General features: G+C 44.2%; 1 protein-coding gene across 8 annotated transcripts in view; it reads left to right on the top strand.

Annotated features, from left to right (window-relative positions):
- Positions 1-2,851: 2,851 nt before the first annotated feature.
- The window catches only part of cep162 (centrosomal protein 162), a 56,383-nt gene continuing 42,685 nt past the window's right edge, over positions 2,852-16,549 (top strand). For 2 of the 8 annotated variants that reach the window (XM_037785364.1, XM_037785362.1), the window contains exons 1-6: positions 2,852-3,093; positions 4,174-4,275; positions 8,234-8,351; positions 13,546-13,689; positions 13,873-14,050; positions 15,885-15,949. In XM_037785364.1, coding sequence (XP_037641292.1) covers positions 2,857-3,093; positions 4,174-4,275; positions 8,234-8,351; positions 13,546-13,689; positions 13,873-14,050; positions 15,885-15,949 — 844 coding nt within the window. In that variant the 5' untranslated portion in view covers positions 2,852-2,856. The other 6 variants (XM_037785367.1, XM_037785369.1, XM_037785363.1 and 3 more) reach the window with 6 other exon arrangements.

Genomic DNA, 16,549 nt, shown 5'->3' with positions numbered 1-16,549 from the left:
ATGCTCCAATCATAACATGGCAAACTGCAGCCCAACAGGCAACAACAGCTGTCAGTGTGTCAGTGTGCTGACTTGACTATAACTTGCCCCAAACTTTCCGTTCTTTAAAGGGACTGTTTGTAACTTCTTACACGTATAAATCACCCGGGTCGGTGTCCCATGCGCGCTAGCGTGTGGCTACGCTGTTCAGACTCAGACTCCAACACAAACTACAGTGAAGCACCAAAACCTCTTGGTTGTATCTAGGGAAGCCCGTCTGTTAAACAGTTTTGGCTGCGGTCGGAGGACGTGAGGAGACCGTAGCTTTGGTCTCCAGGATTGGAGTCTCTGCTGTACTCTGCTCCTCTGCCTGCCTGCCTTGACTCACACAACGCGCGCGTTCTCGCTATTTCGCTCCACTCTCACGTGCATGTGCGCACACTCCACACTGCAGAAGAGTTAGTTTAGTTCTGAGAATATCTAGTGAATGTTCAGTGGACGTTTGTGCAGAAATAACTGCTGCAGCTCCTCCAGACCATCAAAGGTTTCCCGTGTCTTGTGAAGTGACGGGGCTCCACAGAGAGAAACGTTATCGTCTCCGACCGGGTGCCGGAGGGAGACACCGGCACCCATAACGTTTCTCTGGGGCTGAAGCAGGATTCATGGAGAGACCTTCGTCTGGTCAGCTAACATTACTGCCAAGCAGCTGAAATATAGAGTGATATTGTGGTTTTAGCTGACGTGTGTCGCCTCACTGTTTTGAGCGATGCTCGTTCATGTCTATGTAGAGCGAGCAAGCGCGAGCCCGACTCTGACTTTCGTTGACTTAACAGCCACAGGTGTCGCTGTTAACAAGCATTTCTGATTCTTACAAACAGTCCCTTTAAGTTTTTATATTTCTGTCAACTTTCACTTTTATTCCACTACATTTCGAATATAAAATGAGTACTTTTACTCCAACACATTTCCCTTAAGCATATTCGTTACTATTGCAAGCAAGCAGGTTAGCTGAATCAGTGGTCCTATCCTGCAAGTTACATCATTCACGTGATGGGCAACAACTGAAAACAAAATGCTCTCAAAGTCGTAGTTAAAGCTTCAGTAGTCAGTATATTTTTGGCATCATTGGGCAAAAATTCCATAATAACCTTTCAGCATATTGTAATTCAAGTGTTCTGAGAGAAAACTAGACTTCTGCTCCTCCTCATGACTCTGTTTTCAGGCTTTAGAACATCTAGTCCGAGACAGGTCATTTCATTGAGAGAGCATTCCTATTGGCTGTGCTCCGGTCATGTAACCGGACCTTGGCGTTCCTTCAACCCATCTCAACAGATCTCAACATGGCTGCCGGGTCACAAACGTTCTCATTTTACAGCTAAACTGTGCACTACAAGATGATTCTGAAAACACCTGAGGAGAGAAATAGGCATTAACGTAACAGAATATTGATTCATATTTGATCAGCGCTGCCTAGTTTGACCGTTTGATCAGAGTTGGTGAGTGATTGACAGCCGGCTCTCATAGACGGCAGCTGGACAGCAGACCTCAGATCAGCTCTTACTGCTTGTTTTCCTCTGGTCTGAAATCTTACAGATGCCGTTAGGAGCACTAGAGGACACCAGAGGTCACAGAGGAACATGATTTTTTTCAGGTTACCTGTTTCATGTACTACTGTCAGGATATAGTGTAGTGATGTTACGTGCTGTGCCGAGGCTTCGGAGCGTGTGTCGAGTAATCCAGGAAGTTTCCTGCGATGCGAGTATCGAGGCTTTTATTGTTTTAGACCAATGACGTCATTGATGACGTCCGAAGCCTCGCTGCCCGGCCGTACCGCTGACTGGTTCATGAAGTGGTTCAGATCTTCACTGGTTCAACCAATGCCACTTTCCAGAAGTGACACAGAACACTAATATTACCCCTCCTGCAATTATTATATTATATTACACTACACTACAATACAATTATTGACCAAAGGATTGGTTTACACACATAAGATGCATTACTCACAAAACAATTAGTTTATTATAAATGTATCTTATATACTCATAATATACTTACTAAATAGACATTTTATTATATATGATATATCTATAAATTGATTACATGGTAATAGATTTTTTTTCATTGTTTATAGTCATTCCCAACAGCCTTTACTGGCGCAAAATACAGTATATCACAGATCTGTGGTCGCAGTAGACCACAACCAGCACTGCTCCCAGTAGAGCACTTACACTTACACACCAAAAACTGACAAACTGACAATAACCTGATATTTTCAGGTGGATTTTCATTTAATTCTCACTGTGAAATATAATTTTCCACTTGTGCAATTTTGTTAATATTCTGTTTATTGTCAATACTGTATATACTGCTCCTATTTTTATACTTCCTATCTTTATGCTTGGTTCATATTTTGTTACACTTTGTTTAGCTCTTTTTTACTGTGTTAGCTGATGCATCTTGTTTTTTGCACTATCCCCTTTGCTGCTGTACACTGCAAATGTCCCCACTGCAGGACTAATAAAGGAATATCTTATCTTATCTTATCACATGGTTAAGATCATATCTGCCTGTTTTACACTCTTTGACCACCAGGTGGTTTCGTGAGCACATGAAACCTCGAGCAATGAAGCCTTTTCCTAACCAATTTGCTGGAAAGCTTCAAAGCTTCATGAGGCTTCATCTCGCCATCACAAATATAGTGACCGTTTTATAAAAATAACTTTTTTTAATCATATCTGCTCCAATCTGGCCTACTTCAGCTTTAAGTGTCTTCCTTTGTCTCTGGAAGCTTTAGAACCATCTGTATGTTATTAATCTGGGCTCTGGTGGTGGTCAGTTGATCTTAAAGAACATGTTATCCACCATCACAATAGCATGCTGATGGGAACTCAGGGGAGCCACACACTCTCTATGCTTTTATCCATCCACAAACCCCTCTCCCATTGGTTAGCACTTCTTATGACGCATTTCTTTCTAGCCAATCAGGTTGGTTTTGTGACCCGGGTTGGTGTTGCCGGGAACTGCCAGACACTCAAACCAGCAGACCAGCAGACCACCAAACCAGAGGAGGAGGAGGACGGTTCAACCATCAACCAGTGGACCGCCATGGATGTGAGTTGTGTCAGTGTAAGGCTGATACATGGACGCTAGTGACGGTGTGTTGGTGTATTGGGTATTCCGCATGCAGTGGGAAAAGGTTCGCTTACTTTTTTATCCAGCTAACGTTACTAGCTAAGGAGATGAACTACTTAGCTAAGGTTACTGTTAGCTAAGTAGTAGTAGTAGTAACACCGGCCGATAGGCAATACTTTCTTCAAAATAAAAGTGGGCGCTCACTTTACTAATGGTTACTGTCATCTATGCTTCACCAAGTGACCTACTGACATGAACTGGGTGGGGAGTACTTTGATGCACCGAATATAAATGTCTGGGTACATAAAACAAGTTATATCTATGCTATGGTAGGACTTTATTTTGACAGTTTGTACCGGAAGTTGTATTGGTTCATTCTATCTCCATGGCGCCGTGCTGTCAACGTCCCAACGTCTCTTCTTCATGTGTTTGAAAACACCAACCTGTTTTATAGTAGAGGTGGAGATGTTGTGGTGCTCTGTCTTCCGCTTTATTCATGGTGAGGTTAATAGGAAAGATTCGGCATGAGATGTTTCAGCGAGCAGCATTTTATTTCCGTCTAATGTCACCTTTTGATGAGTGCTTTACAGGAACTGACTCCTGGAAGAACTTGTGATCAAAACGAGGTCTCCTTTGTGTTCATGTTTTTTAACTAAAGAAATGAGAACTTGAAGGATTCCATAATAGTTCCTGTCATTTACAATCAAACATCCCGTCCACTAGACATGTCTTATCCAACTAAAGACAATTCTGTCAGTCGTAAAGTCTATTTTGTAGAACGTATTTAGAAATATTTGAGTGATATTTTTTCTGTGAAGAAACATAGTAGATATAGATATAATCACCAAGGAGGGAAGGTGTTCAACATTTAATTAAACTCAAATATATCAGTCATTTACCCCAAATGAATCGCTGCAGCAAATATACCTACTGGTTATCTGTCACAACGATACACCTTATCACATTTAGGCATTTAACGCTTAAAGTATTTAATTACATTTGTTTGAACATACTGTATGCTACTTCCATGAGGTGTAATTCTCTTTGTCTTTATGCCAGTTGTCTGGGTTCCCATTGGCTGATGGAGTGGACAGTATCACTATGTCTCACAGACTGACCAAGGAGGAGCTGGATGAACAGTTTGAGCTGTTCCTGAAGGAGGTAATGTAAGATTATGTACAGGGCTACTGTGGTACTCTTCATAGATTATCATGCTGTCCATTTAGGATTGCATGAATCACACAGTATGGAAACACTGATTCATCTGTACACATGCTTCACAAGGCCTTTTCAGACATGGAATATGCCAACATTGCTGGCTTCATCTGTCTGTTAAAGTGATGCCTTTCTGTCATTCAGACATAGATATATTTTACTACTCCTTTCACACCAATGACCAGGGTTATCTGACCCTTGTTCAACCCTCCTTTAGTCAATTCAAACCAAGCCAGTCAACCCGGGTTGAACCCTGGTCAGGACAGTTACGACCTGGGTCACAACCCGGGAGCAATGCATACCGATAAGTAATTACTTGATAATGTAATGAACAGGGACTGGGTTTTTTACTTTACAACAGAGAGAACAGGCGACAGATGGATCTTTTTGAAGGTTTATTTTGAAAGATAAAAAGTTTACAAGGTTACAAATTAGGGATGTCCATAATTAACCGTTTAACCGTTAACCGACATTAAGCATTTTAACCGATTAGTGCTATCGCTTAAAATAAATGTTAATAATTAACTCAAACGCTGAGCGGCTCAGAGGAGCGGCTCGTCTCTTTAAGGAGAAAAGCTGGTCCACCTTAAAAGCCCACCGTAAGAGGCGGAGCCGGAGTTGCAGGATACAGGAAGTCGGCTCCGGTCTCTGGCTCGTTTGAGCGGAGCGGAGGAGTTGTAGTTTCATAGCATTTATTCACCGACAAATAAACTACACACACTGCTACACCTACGTTCACAACTAGAACGCCACCAACAGCCTCACACTCACCACCAACACACACACACGGTCTGTTGGAAACTCTGCTGGAGCTGCTAACGTAGCACAAATACACACACTGTTTGTTGGCCACTCGCTAAAGTTATGCCGGGCAAACAAAATACGTTCTGCCGGGCAGACACACAGCTGACAACCTGCTAAACTAAACTAAATGTACGGTGGAGACTTTTACTGGGAAAGTGGCTGCATGTCCGCGACACTACACGCAGCATCGTAGCTGCTAAGTTAATGCTCCCGGACGGTGAACTGGAGACTCCCGTCAACCAATATCTGTTGTGCTCCTGCAACTGGTATGGGGCACAAAGGTTGTTGGTTAACGGTTAATAATCGGTTAACAAGGGTCGGTTATCGGTTAAGAAATTTGTTCAAAATGAGCATCCCTAATACAAATAGAAAATGTGTAAACATGCTTTAAAAACAGATGCGCGTACAGCTGGCAGTATTGTGAGGTGGTCGGCTTATTATTAACTTTCTGTGTATATTTCTGTGTGACGTAACAGCGGATGCCGCTCTCGTTCAGCAGCCTTGTTATGGTTGTTAGGGTGGCTGTGGCTCAGAGGGTAGAGCAGGTCGTCCACCAATCGGAAGGTCAGTGGTTCGATCCCCGGCTGCTCTGGGTCACATGTCGATGTGTTCTCGAGCATCGGTGTGTGAATTAGGTCCTGAAGTTGTCACCTTAGCAGCCTCTGCCATCAGTGTATGACTGTGTGTGTGAATGGGTGAATGCTGACATGTAGTGTAAAGCGCTTTGAGTGGTCGGACCCTATAGAAAAGTGCTGTATAAATGCAAGTCCATTAACCATTTATGTTTGTTTAATGTTACACTGCGTTGTCTCTCACCATCCCGTCATCTACCGCTTTTTTCTTCCTCACCGCGGACGACCAGCAGCTCCCGCACCTCAAAAACTTGCCACACATCCGTGTTGTTCCTCGTCGTTATGTGTCTGACATAATTCCTGCTGCCGTCGCTCCGTTTGTTTATGAGCCACGGCGACCTGTGAAAATAGCGCCATTACTGTGCAACCGAATAGGTTTGTCCCGACCTGTTTGTCAGTGACCCTGGTCCTTGCCATTCACATAGAAATTGACCCTGGTCTAACCTTGGTATCACCCACCTCTTGACGTGGGTCACAAAGCCGAGTTAGTCAACACGTGTTAACCCTTTCAGACACACAATCAACCCTGGTTGAGTCCTCGGTGTGAAAGGGGTACGTTAATGTTCCTCGTGGCTCTATGCAGCTTTTTTAACCTCTTTTACAATGGTTACACTGCGATGGGACAAGAGAGCATGGCGGGTTGAGTTGTTTTGGCGGCCACAGACTAGAGAGTTCAATTACTAAATACCTCTAAAAGCTATTTTGAAATAGGAAATTACATTTTCACATAGAGACGGTTGTATGTCAGGGCAAGTACGCTCCCAAGAAATAAGACAAACAAAGAAAAAGCAAGAAGCTGAGCTGGGCACCACTAAACAAAGCATGTAGTCAAAAAGATCTCCAATACAACGTGTAAAGGGTTAACTAATGTAGACGAGATCCACATGGGGATAGGTGAAATAGCAGCATCCTTGATGAGAGGCTGTCGAGATCTGATTGGACTAAAGTCCCTGCAGGCTTTTCAGAGCCAGGCGGCAACCTCCGGTTCTGAGAAATGAAGCGAATGTGGAAGTGCTTTAAACCTGCATTCTTTCTAATAGCCAGCAGGAGGGGTCTTCCTCAATACAGCATGATGTTCATTTAGTAAATTATGGTCCCATATAGAGTCAGATAGACCATAAAGCAGGGGATGCATTAGGGCAGGGCTACCTTGTGATTGACGGGTCTCTACCACGGTGTTGTCCGATCTGGGAGTTGTCCGTGTTTTCGTCTTACAGCTTTAACCCTTTCACAGTGTGTTTTCACTTCATCAAAGTTAATTATAACATTTTGGTCGCCTAAAAATGTCTTATTCAGCGTTCAGTTGTATTTAGCTCCACCCTCTTGTGTCACTTCTGGTTGCAAATAACCAAGACTCAAGGCTTCAAAACCGTAGTCCAGAAACCAGTGGGTGACGTCACAGTGACTACATCTTATATACAGTCTATGGTCTGAGCTGGAGATACTTTCTGACTGCAGTTACAAGGCAAACCTGCTTTGTTGCAGGGATAGCGGGAGGCATTGCCACTGCTTTATTACTGCAGCACGCTAAACCATGCACAATGTCGACTAGTGGTTTTGATGGTGGACTATTCTGTGAAACTCCTACTAGGTCCGAACTAAACAACTTCAGAGGCACAAAGAAGCTAGACTGGAATGAGTGACCCTGAATTCTCACCAGTAGCAACATGGCAGCTGACTGAAAGCACGGGTTAATCTGTCCAATCCACACCAGCTCCAACGCTCTTAAAAATGATAACACTGACTGATGTGAACTTCTCTTATTTAAAAGTGCCGTAAGCCTAGGTCTGTCAATGAATATTTTCAAGTATATATTTGAATAGAAAAAATCATATATTCAAAAAATAATATTAGATTGTGAAAAAAAGCAGCACTACGGCGGCTCTCTGCCTCGCACGCACTGAATGCAGTGAAGGGAATGAATAGATATTAAAATAGTTTGAACCTATGTGTTTTTTAAAACGATTATTCAAATGTCAAACTTGTCCCATTTGACAGACATAAAGTGCGATAGCAGAATGAGTATCTGACTCATGGTTTAATCTACACAGTCTTACAGTGGACAAAATACAAAACAAAAATGTAATTAAAGTAGTCCAGTGTTCCCAAACTAGGGGGCGGGGCAAGGCTAAATATCAATGATGCATTTTCGTACTGGCCTGTGGGCCTTTTTATCTACAAAAGGGGGTCCCTGCAGAAAAGGTTTGGGAACCACTGCGTTAGTCTAGCGTAGTTTTAAAATGTTTTTCCAGATGTTGTCATGTATGAAAAGACCCCGAATGAACACTGTAAGTGGACTAATTGATTACTATAAATAAGCAAATTATTTAAACAGCATCTGTTTAGGAATGATTCTGTCCCAAGCTTTTTGATCCATAGAAGCGGTTGATCACTGTAACCGTGATCACTATAAGCAGTTTCCACAATATCCTGAAAGCATCTCTGACTGAAACCTGCTTTCCTGTCAGTCTGTTTCAGATGACTCTGACAAGCAGCCCGGTGCCAGAAGCAATCAGAAACCAGCCCAGAAACCAACAGTGTCTTGGTGGCAAGATGAGGAACACGGCGATGGAGAAACAGGGAGAGGTAATAGTGAGGAGAGGGTTCTCCATGATATATCACCCACCACACTGACTGGACATGTTAGCCTTTGTTAGCCTGGCACTTTTTCCACAATGAAAATGTGTCAGTTGCTGCAGTTGTGCCAGTGTTTAAGCTCAGCAGGAAGTGAGAGAAGATATGGGCATATGTTATAGGATTTTACAACAGCAATTATCAGCTGGCAGTAATCAAATGCCCATGAAAGTAGTGTGCAGTGGAAAGACCAAATAGAGGTCACTGGCTCACTGGGGAATATCTTGAGAGAGAGAGAGAGAGAGAGAGAGAGAGAGAGAGAGAGAGCAGCATTAGAATCCCTCTTCTTTTTTGCTATAGATACATTATGTAAAATCGGTATGCAGGCATAGTCAACCACAGTTTATTCATAACTTTATTCAATATAAACTGGGAAAAAAAAATTCTGAAACTTGTGTTTGGTCGATTATTTCTTTGTTGTTACAATGCTAATGGTCATTGTATTTTACATGGTTGGAAAGCCTGTTTATTTACCTTCACAATGATGTCCAACTTGTAAGGATCATGCATTTGTGGGATGAGCAGCACAGCTGATTATGCGGGTAGCGCCCAAGAAAAATGTTCCAAAATGCTCTGCCAATGGTAAACAGTGTATTCTCATAAGGCTACCAGGAAGCCTGAAATGACTGCCCTTCACCGTCAGGCCCGTTGGCGCTGGTGTCGACAACACAGACAATGGAACCTGAACATGTGGGGGAATGTCATGTTCAGTGATGAGTCCAGGTTCTGTCTGTTAAAGTTGGATGGCAGGGTCAAAGTATGGAGACGACGCGGAGAACGCTATGCTGATTGTTGCACCGATGGAGTAACAGCTTTAGGTGGGGGCAGTGTCATGGTGTGGGGGGGCATCTCCCTCACTGGCAAAACAAGGCTTGTCATCATTGAAGGCCATCTCAATACAGTGAGATATTGGGATGAGATTCTGCAGCCAGTGGCGAACCCATATCTCCACAATCTGGGACCTAACTTCATCCTCCAAGATGACAACGCCCCCCACCCCACAGAGCCAGGGTTATCACAGACTACCTCCACAATGTGGGAGTAGAGAGAATGGAACGGCCTGCCAAGAGTCCACACCTCAACCCAATTCAACACTTGTGGGATCAGCTTGGGCGTGCTGTACGTGTTAGAGTGACCAACACAACCACGCTGGCTGACCTGCAACGAATCCTGGTTGAGGAATGGAATGCCATCCCACAGCAACGTGTGACCAGGTTGGTGACCAGCATGAGGAGGAGGTGCCAGGCTGTTGTGGCTGCGTATGGATCTTCCACCGCTACTGAGGCTCCTGACGGTGTATTAAATGAATAAAGTGTAAAATAGCCAATATGTCTTGTTTGTTCCTTGTTACTGATAGAGAGTTCAATCATCCAATCCACCAAACAACTCAAAACAAGAGTCAACACCAACAGGAGAATACACTGTTTACCATTGGGAGAGCATTTTGGCAAATTTTTCTTGGGTGCTACCCACATAATCAGCTGTGCTGCTCATCCCACAAATGCATGATCCTTACAAGTTGGACATCATTGTGAAGGTAAATAAACAGGCTTTCCAACCATGTAAAATACAATGACCATTAGCATTGTAACAACAGAGAAATAATCCAACAAACACAAGTTTCCGAACTTTTTTTCCCCAGTTTAGATGTAATTACCAGTTGAATCTGCGTGGCTGAATTGACACAAACATGTAGTGCCACTGTTTATGTTGATATTAAGTATACTTGTACAGTAGATAAATGTAAACTGTCTACATCCGAATCTGAATTCAGTACTTTTGCTTTTGGTCTTTATCTGTTTAATAGCGTAATGATAATTTAGGTGTAAAGGTCCTGAAAACGTATTTTCTCAAAGAGCTTCTTACTATGAGGGATGTGTCCTACATGAGAATACTATTTTCTGCCAAAGTTAACACATTTCTATTTCGTCCTTACTGAACGCCAGAGGCAGTGCTTTAACACTGAGTATCTTCGTCTCACGCATGCGCAGGTCGAGTATTAATATCAACAAAGTCACGTGTGACCCCGATGACCCTGGTTAGGTATAAGTTTGGGTATCATCCACGAGATCAGTCCTATTTCATCTTCTCGCTTGTGCAGGTTAACTACTGTGGTAGCATTAGCTTAAAAGCTAAATTATCTATGACTAAATCTCTTGGAGCTCGTCACCTGTAGCCTTGTGACCACCGGTCCAAGTTGCGGCGTTCGCCCTCCAAAGGCTGTGACAAGCTGTCCCTTCACATGGTGTTTGTTCACCGTTCGGTTCTCCGACAGCAACGGCAATCCTCGTCATCACCAGCGTGATAAGGACCATCTTCACATGTAAACATCAATCGGTGAGATCGATTTACATTGTTCTCTATAACGTTAACGTTACTGTGTTCACAATTAGCAGAGCGCTTAGCTCAAGCTAACTTAATTGTATACTAACGAGGGGGTGTCCGCTCGGCGTTTACCGATTTTCAACAACATTCTGTCAGTGAGGAGAGCGTCCCTGCTTCCCTCTCACTGTAACACTATACATTGCTTACTATAGCTTTTCTGTTTTTTCATAACGTTACTGCCTTCACAGTAAGCAGAGTGCTCTCGCTCTGGCTAATCTGGTGGACTCCGATATTGACAGCTACTGTGCTAGTGAAGAGAGTGTTCTCGCTCCCCCCTCACTGCACTGACTGTTTACTGCCCGTTTTCAGTCAGCAGAGTGCTTTCGCTCAGACCGACTTAAGCGGCCCGCAGCAACTGGTGTGGCAGAGTTTTCTCTGTTGTCATCACTATGCTCAATTCTCCTGGCTGCAACACCTGTATGGCTCCTCTTCAACCTGAGGATGGCCAGGACCTTTGCCCCTCTTGTTCCGGCGTCGAACATCTGAGGGACGGCCTGTCAGAGGACCCGTGCGTGACTTGCAGCATCATGCCTCGTGCAGTGAGGGCTGCTAGGCTGGCTGAGGCGGATCTCCTGATGGGTGATGCTGGCCTCCCCTTGTCAGGGCAGCTGGCCCCGTCCCAACCTACCCATTCCAAGCGGCAGGCTGCAGAGGCTGCGGGTGTGCCATCCAAGAAGAAGGCTAAGTCCGTCAAGCTGTCTTCTAAGGTTGATCTGCATACTGCTGATCTGGCCCAGATGAAGTCACTCCTCCTGGCCCTCCATTCTGGTGCTGGTACGGAGAGCGCAGGGGCACCCAATCCACCCATGGCTGAGTCGTTTTCTGAGGAGGATGCTGTCTCGATGGCGGCTTCAGTCACCCTCTTTAATTAATACAATGAGAAGGAGCCCTCCCATGCCTCTGGACTTAGCTCCCATTCCTCGGCCCATAGTTCTTCGGGTGGAGGGGAAGACAGTTCCATGGGAGCTATAATTTGCATGGCCCTGGCTCGCCTGCATCTGGATATACAACAGTTAGAACTGGCTCCTGCTGGTGCCTTCTTCAGGTGCGGTCCGGCCTCCACCACCTTTACTGATGAGTATCAGAGGGATTTGAATGCATGCTGGAGGGACACTAACGCTCTCTCCCGCCTCATGTGTGATGGCTGAACCCTGGCAGCTATGCAGGATGCGGCGAAATTGGCCTTGACCACATGCCAGCTATTGAGCCTGCCATTGCTTCCGTCATAGTTTCCCCTGACGGGGCTCTGAGGCCAGAGGCCGATGCCCCCGACCCCAATGTTGGGTCACAGATGACCTCCTTTCTAAGGCCTATGACACCGCGGCTTGCATGGGCTGCATCGGTAACTCCGTCTCTCACCTCATGCTTGCCCTCTCAGCCTTTCTGCAGCAGGCTGCTTTTGACGCTTCCTCCACCAGCCTCAGTGATGCATCACTGCAGGCGTTTCCCTGATGTCGAGGGAACTTGGACGTCTGATGTCCACTCTGGTTCAGACTGGTCACCAGGTTTGGCTGGCGCAGTTGCCCTTGTCAGAGACATGTCGGAGGACCAGCCATACTGTCCCAGTGGAACCAGGGCAGCTGTTTGGGACGGCTGCCTTACAGGTGCTTGAGCGGACTGTCCAAGCTGACCAGACCAGGCAGCAGTGCTGTCACCAAGGGAGAATGGTTCACATCCATGGTGTACAATTTATTATTTTAATAATAAATATCAATTCACTAGATTTATGTTATGTTATCTATGTATTAATTTGTTACATTTTGTTTTGCAAAGTTAGGAAAGTGTTTGATTCCAGCCTGATGTTGTCTTACACATAACAGAATGAACCAGTCACTTCCTCACAGTGAGGCCTACAGCTGATTAATTCAACACTGGTATCAGATCAGTACTTGGTATCGGCTGACCCAAAGCCCAGGTATCACTATCGGTATAAAGACTGAAAAAGTGGGATTGGTGCATCCCTACCTGTAAGAGTTTCATTTCTTATCCATCGTGACATAAATGAGGACACATAAGGAAACTGTGACATTTTCACCATTTAGCGTGTGGTTTATTAAGGACAAAAAAAAAAATGCCTCTGGCTGGAAAAGTAGAGAAAAAGTCAAGTAGGTTCTGACTGCACTGACAGATGGGGAGAGGAAGGATAATGTCCTAATTATTCACACTGTTTTCAGTCATATAGACCTTTGTCAGGCGTCAAGGCTCGAGTCAAACACAGATTCATCCAGGTTTACAATTAGTACCCACCTGCAGCTGATATTTTTTGATAGACCAGTTACTAATTCCATACAATAGAAACAGAAATGTATAAAATCCCTGTGAGGATAAGGACTTTCGGGAAATGTTTCCTTAGATTTGGTAGCGACACAGCTACACGAGCGAACTGGAATATTTAATGCATTCCAATAAAATCTCTTTGCGATAAATACTGCCTTTGTGAAGTCCTGATGTTGTGATTGTGTCGGGTGTTGAACCCACTGCATGCTAATCTTTGGGGTCACAGTTAGTTGTTATGTATTTGTCCTCACGTACAACTTGTAGTACTAGTAGTGAGTACATGAAAAACAGGCAGTCCTCAGTGTTCAATGACAGCTGGCACAAGAGGAACAATTACACTAAAATAAATATCTGTAAGTATAATAAATATATGATCTATTTACAGTTCTTAGTCATAGTAGTCTAAGATTGTTCAGGTCAACTGATGTGGCGTGACCTTCATTCATTGAAACAAGGTTCACTTTTCTATGACATTGTTCTCCAGGACTGCTGGGATCTGGGAAGACTTTCAGGAAGTCTTTGAGGAAGTCTATTCGAGTGGAGGAAGAGGATCCAGGAGACGCTGGTTTGAAGGAAGATGGGTTGGAAGAAGCAGCTGTTCTCAGCAGAGACAGTCTTGAGTCAGAGGGTGAGTCTGGGACAGCAGAGATGAATATTGGCTAGTAGTTTGTTGGATTACATTCCATAATGCATTTAAAACAACACTGGTTGTCTATGGCAAGGGTTTTCTAGACAGACACAACTGAGACACCCCTAGTAATATTTCAGTTCAGACGTATCACAGTTGTGCTCTCTTTATATGTGTGTGCAGACTCAGTGATGGTACCAGCTGCGAACACCACCAGTATTGGCTTGGACACTATAGAGGAAGAAGAGGAGAAAGCCAGGTTCTTTACCAAACTGGAGGCAGGAGCTTCATCAACTATAGATTACTCCAAGCTGAACAGAGAGCTGGACTCAACAAGTTCTACTGTTGGTCCTAACCTCAGGTATGCTGTAATATTACACCCACTAAGCACTAAAGGACAGAAGTAGTCTGAACAGATCAATCATGAAGGTGTCTCACCACACTCAATGCTCTTTTTTAGAGACAATATATCCAAAAGACAAGAATCGAGATCAGGAGTGTGTAATGTTCTCTTGCAGATGCTATTAGCACCCAGGTGTCAGTATACTATTAGCACCCAGGTGTCAGTGTACTATTAGCACCCATTAGCACCCAGGTGTCAGTGTACTATTAGCACCCAGGTGTCAGTATACTATTAGCACCCAGGTGTCGGTATACTATTAGCACCCAGGTGTCAGTATACTATTAGCACCCATTAGCACCCAGGTGTCAGTATACTATTAGCATCCAGGTGTCAGTATACTATTAGCACCCAGGTGTCAGTATACTATTAGCACCCATTAGCACCCAGGTGTCAGTATACTATTAGCACCCAGGTGTCAGAATACTATTAGCACCCATTAGCACCCAGGTGTCAGTATACTATTAGCATCCAGGTGTCAGTATACTATTAGCACCCATTAGCACCCAGGTGTCAGTATACTATTAGCACCCAGGTGTCAGAATACTATTAGCACCCATTAGCACCCAGGTGTCAGAATACTATTAGCACCCATTAGCACCCAGGTGTCAGTATACTATTAGCACCCAGGTGTCAGAATACTATTAGCACCCAGGTGTCAGAATACTATTAGCACCCAGGTGTCAGTATACTATTAGCATCCAGGTGTCAGTATACTATTAGCACCCAGGTGTCAGTGTACTATTAGCACCCATTAGCACCCAGGTGTCAGTATACTATTAGCACCCAGGTGTCAGAATACTATTAGCACCCAGGTGTCAGTATACTATTAGCACCCATTAGCATCCAGGTGTCAGTATACTATTAGCATCCAGGTGTCAGAATACTATTAGCATCCAGGTGTCAGAATACTATTAGCATCCAGGTGTCAGAATACTATTAGCACCCGGGGCAGAATAGCACCCCTGGATGTGTATAGCATGGCAGAGACAAGCACCCAGGTGTCCGTTGCTAACAATGCTATTTGCACCCGAGCCCGGCACACATTAGATACTGTATGTGTATACTGTATTTTTCCTAAACCTAACCAAGTAGTTTTGGTGCCTAAACCTAACCAAACTGTGTAAATAATAATTAAAATACAGAAAATAAAAAGTCAACTAAGTGAAAAATAAGCTTCTCACAGGACTTCTGTCCCGTTCTCCGGGATGTGAGTCCTGAGTTCGACCCATTCATCCATAACGACCTACTACTCGCATGTACTGCGTCGCTCTTTATTTTACTACTACTATTACCGGTGTAAATAGCCGAATAGCTGCTGTGTGACTATTCTCACCCGGGTGCAAATATATAAAAATAAAATGTAGAGTGAATTGTAAAGTTATATATAGACTATATAGACTTGTAAAGTTATTCTCTTGGAAATTCACTGGTGACAAGGGTCACATGATTTTCCTGCAAAATACCCTTGTCTGGTACAAAACAAGTCCTGTAATGTGATTATAGCTAAAATGCTGTTACGAAGTATGAGTTTTATTGCTGATGATCATGGTAAATATTTGACTACCCTCTTCCCTCTGGGATGTTGGCTCTGAATGGGGCTTGGATGTTACTTTTTTAACAGTTCTTCAGCCCTTGACAGATGTACCAAAAGTTAAGCTTGGGCAGTGGGATTGCATACTAACAGACCTCATGCTTGCTTATGGGGTGAATGATTAGTGTCTTTGCTGCTGCTCTGCTCTTGAAGATCAACTTTGTGACTGTAAAGTAATGAGGATGCATATCCTCCCACCAGGAGAGCTGAGGAAGCAGTGGAGCAGAGGGATGATGATCAGAGGAAGACAGTCAGAGAGTCTCCAGGTAAGAGTAATAAACCCTTAGCAAACCTCTCTTTCTCTGTTTTCTTTATCTCTCTTTCACACCAATGACCAGGGTTAGACCAGGGTTATCTGACCCATGTTCAACCCTTCTTTTGTCAATTCAAACCAATTTGTCAATTCAATTTAATCCATGGTCAGGACAATTCAGAAAAGACCTGGGTCAGGACCTGGGTCAGGACCTGGGTCAGGACAATTCAAATAGGACCTGGGTCAGGACCTGGGTCAGGACAATTCAGATAGGACCTGGGTCAGGACCTGGGTCAGGACCTGGGTCAGGACAATTCAAATAGGACCTGGGTCAGGACCTGGGTCAGGACAATTCAAATAGGACCTGGGTCAGGACCTGGGTCAGGACAATTCAGATAGGACCTGGGTCAGGACCTGGGTCAGGACAATTCAGATAGGACCTGGGTCAGGACAATTCAAATAGGACCTGGGTCAGGACCTGGGTCAGGACAATTCAGATAGGACCTGGGTCAGGACAATTCAAATAGGACCTGGGTCAGGACAATTCAAATAGTACCTGGGTCAGGACCTGGGTCAGGACAATTCGGATAGGACCTGGGTCAGGACAATTCAA

The sequence above is a fragment of the Sebastes umbrosus genome, chromosome 11, assembly GCF_015220745.1.
Source record: "Sebastes umbrosus isolate fSebUmb1 chromosome 11, fSebUmb1.pri, whole genome shotgun sequence".
Lineage (NCBI taxonomy): Eukaryota > Metazoa > Chordata > Actinopteri > Perciformes > Sebastidae > Sebastes > Sebastes umbrosus.
The sequence above is the reverse complement of the archived record's forward strand: the minus strand, read 5'-3'. Positions and strand labels throughout refer to the sequence as shown.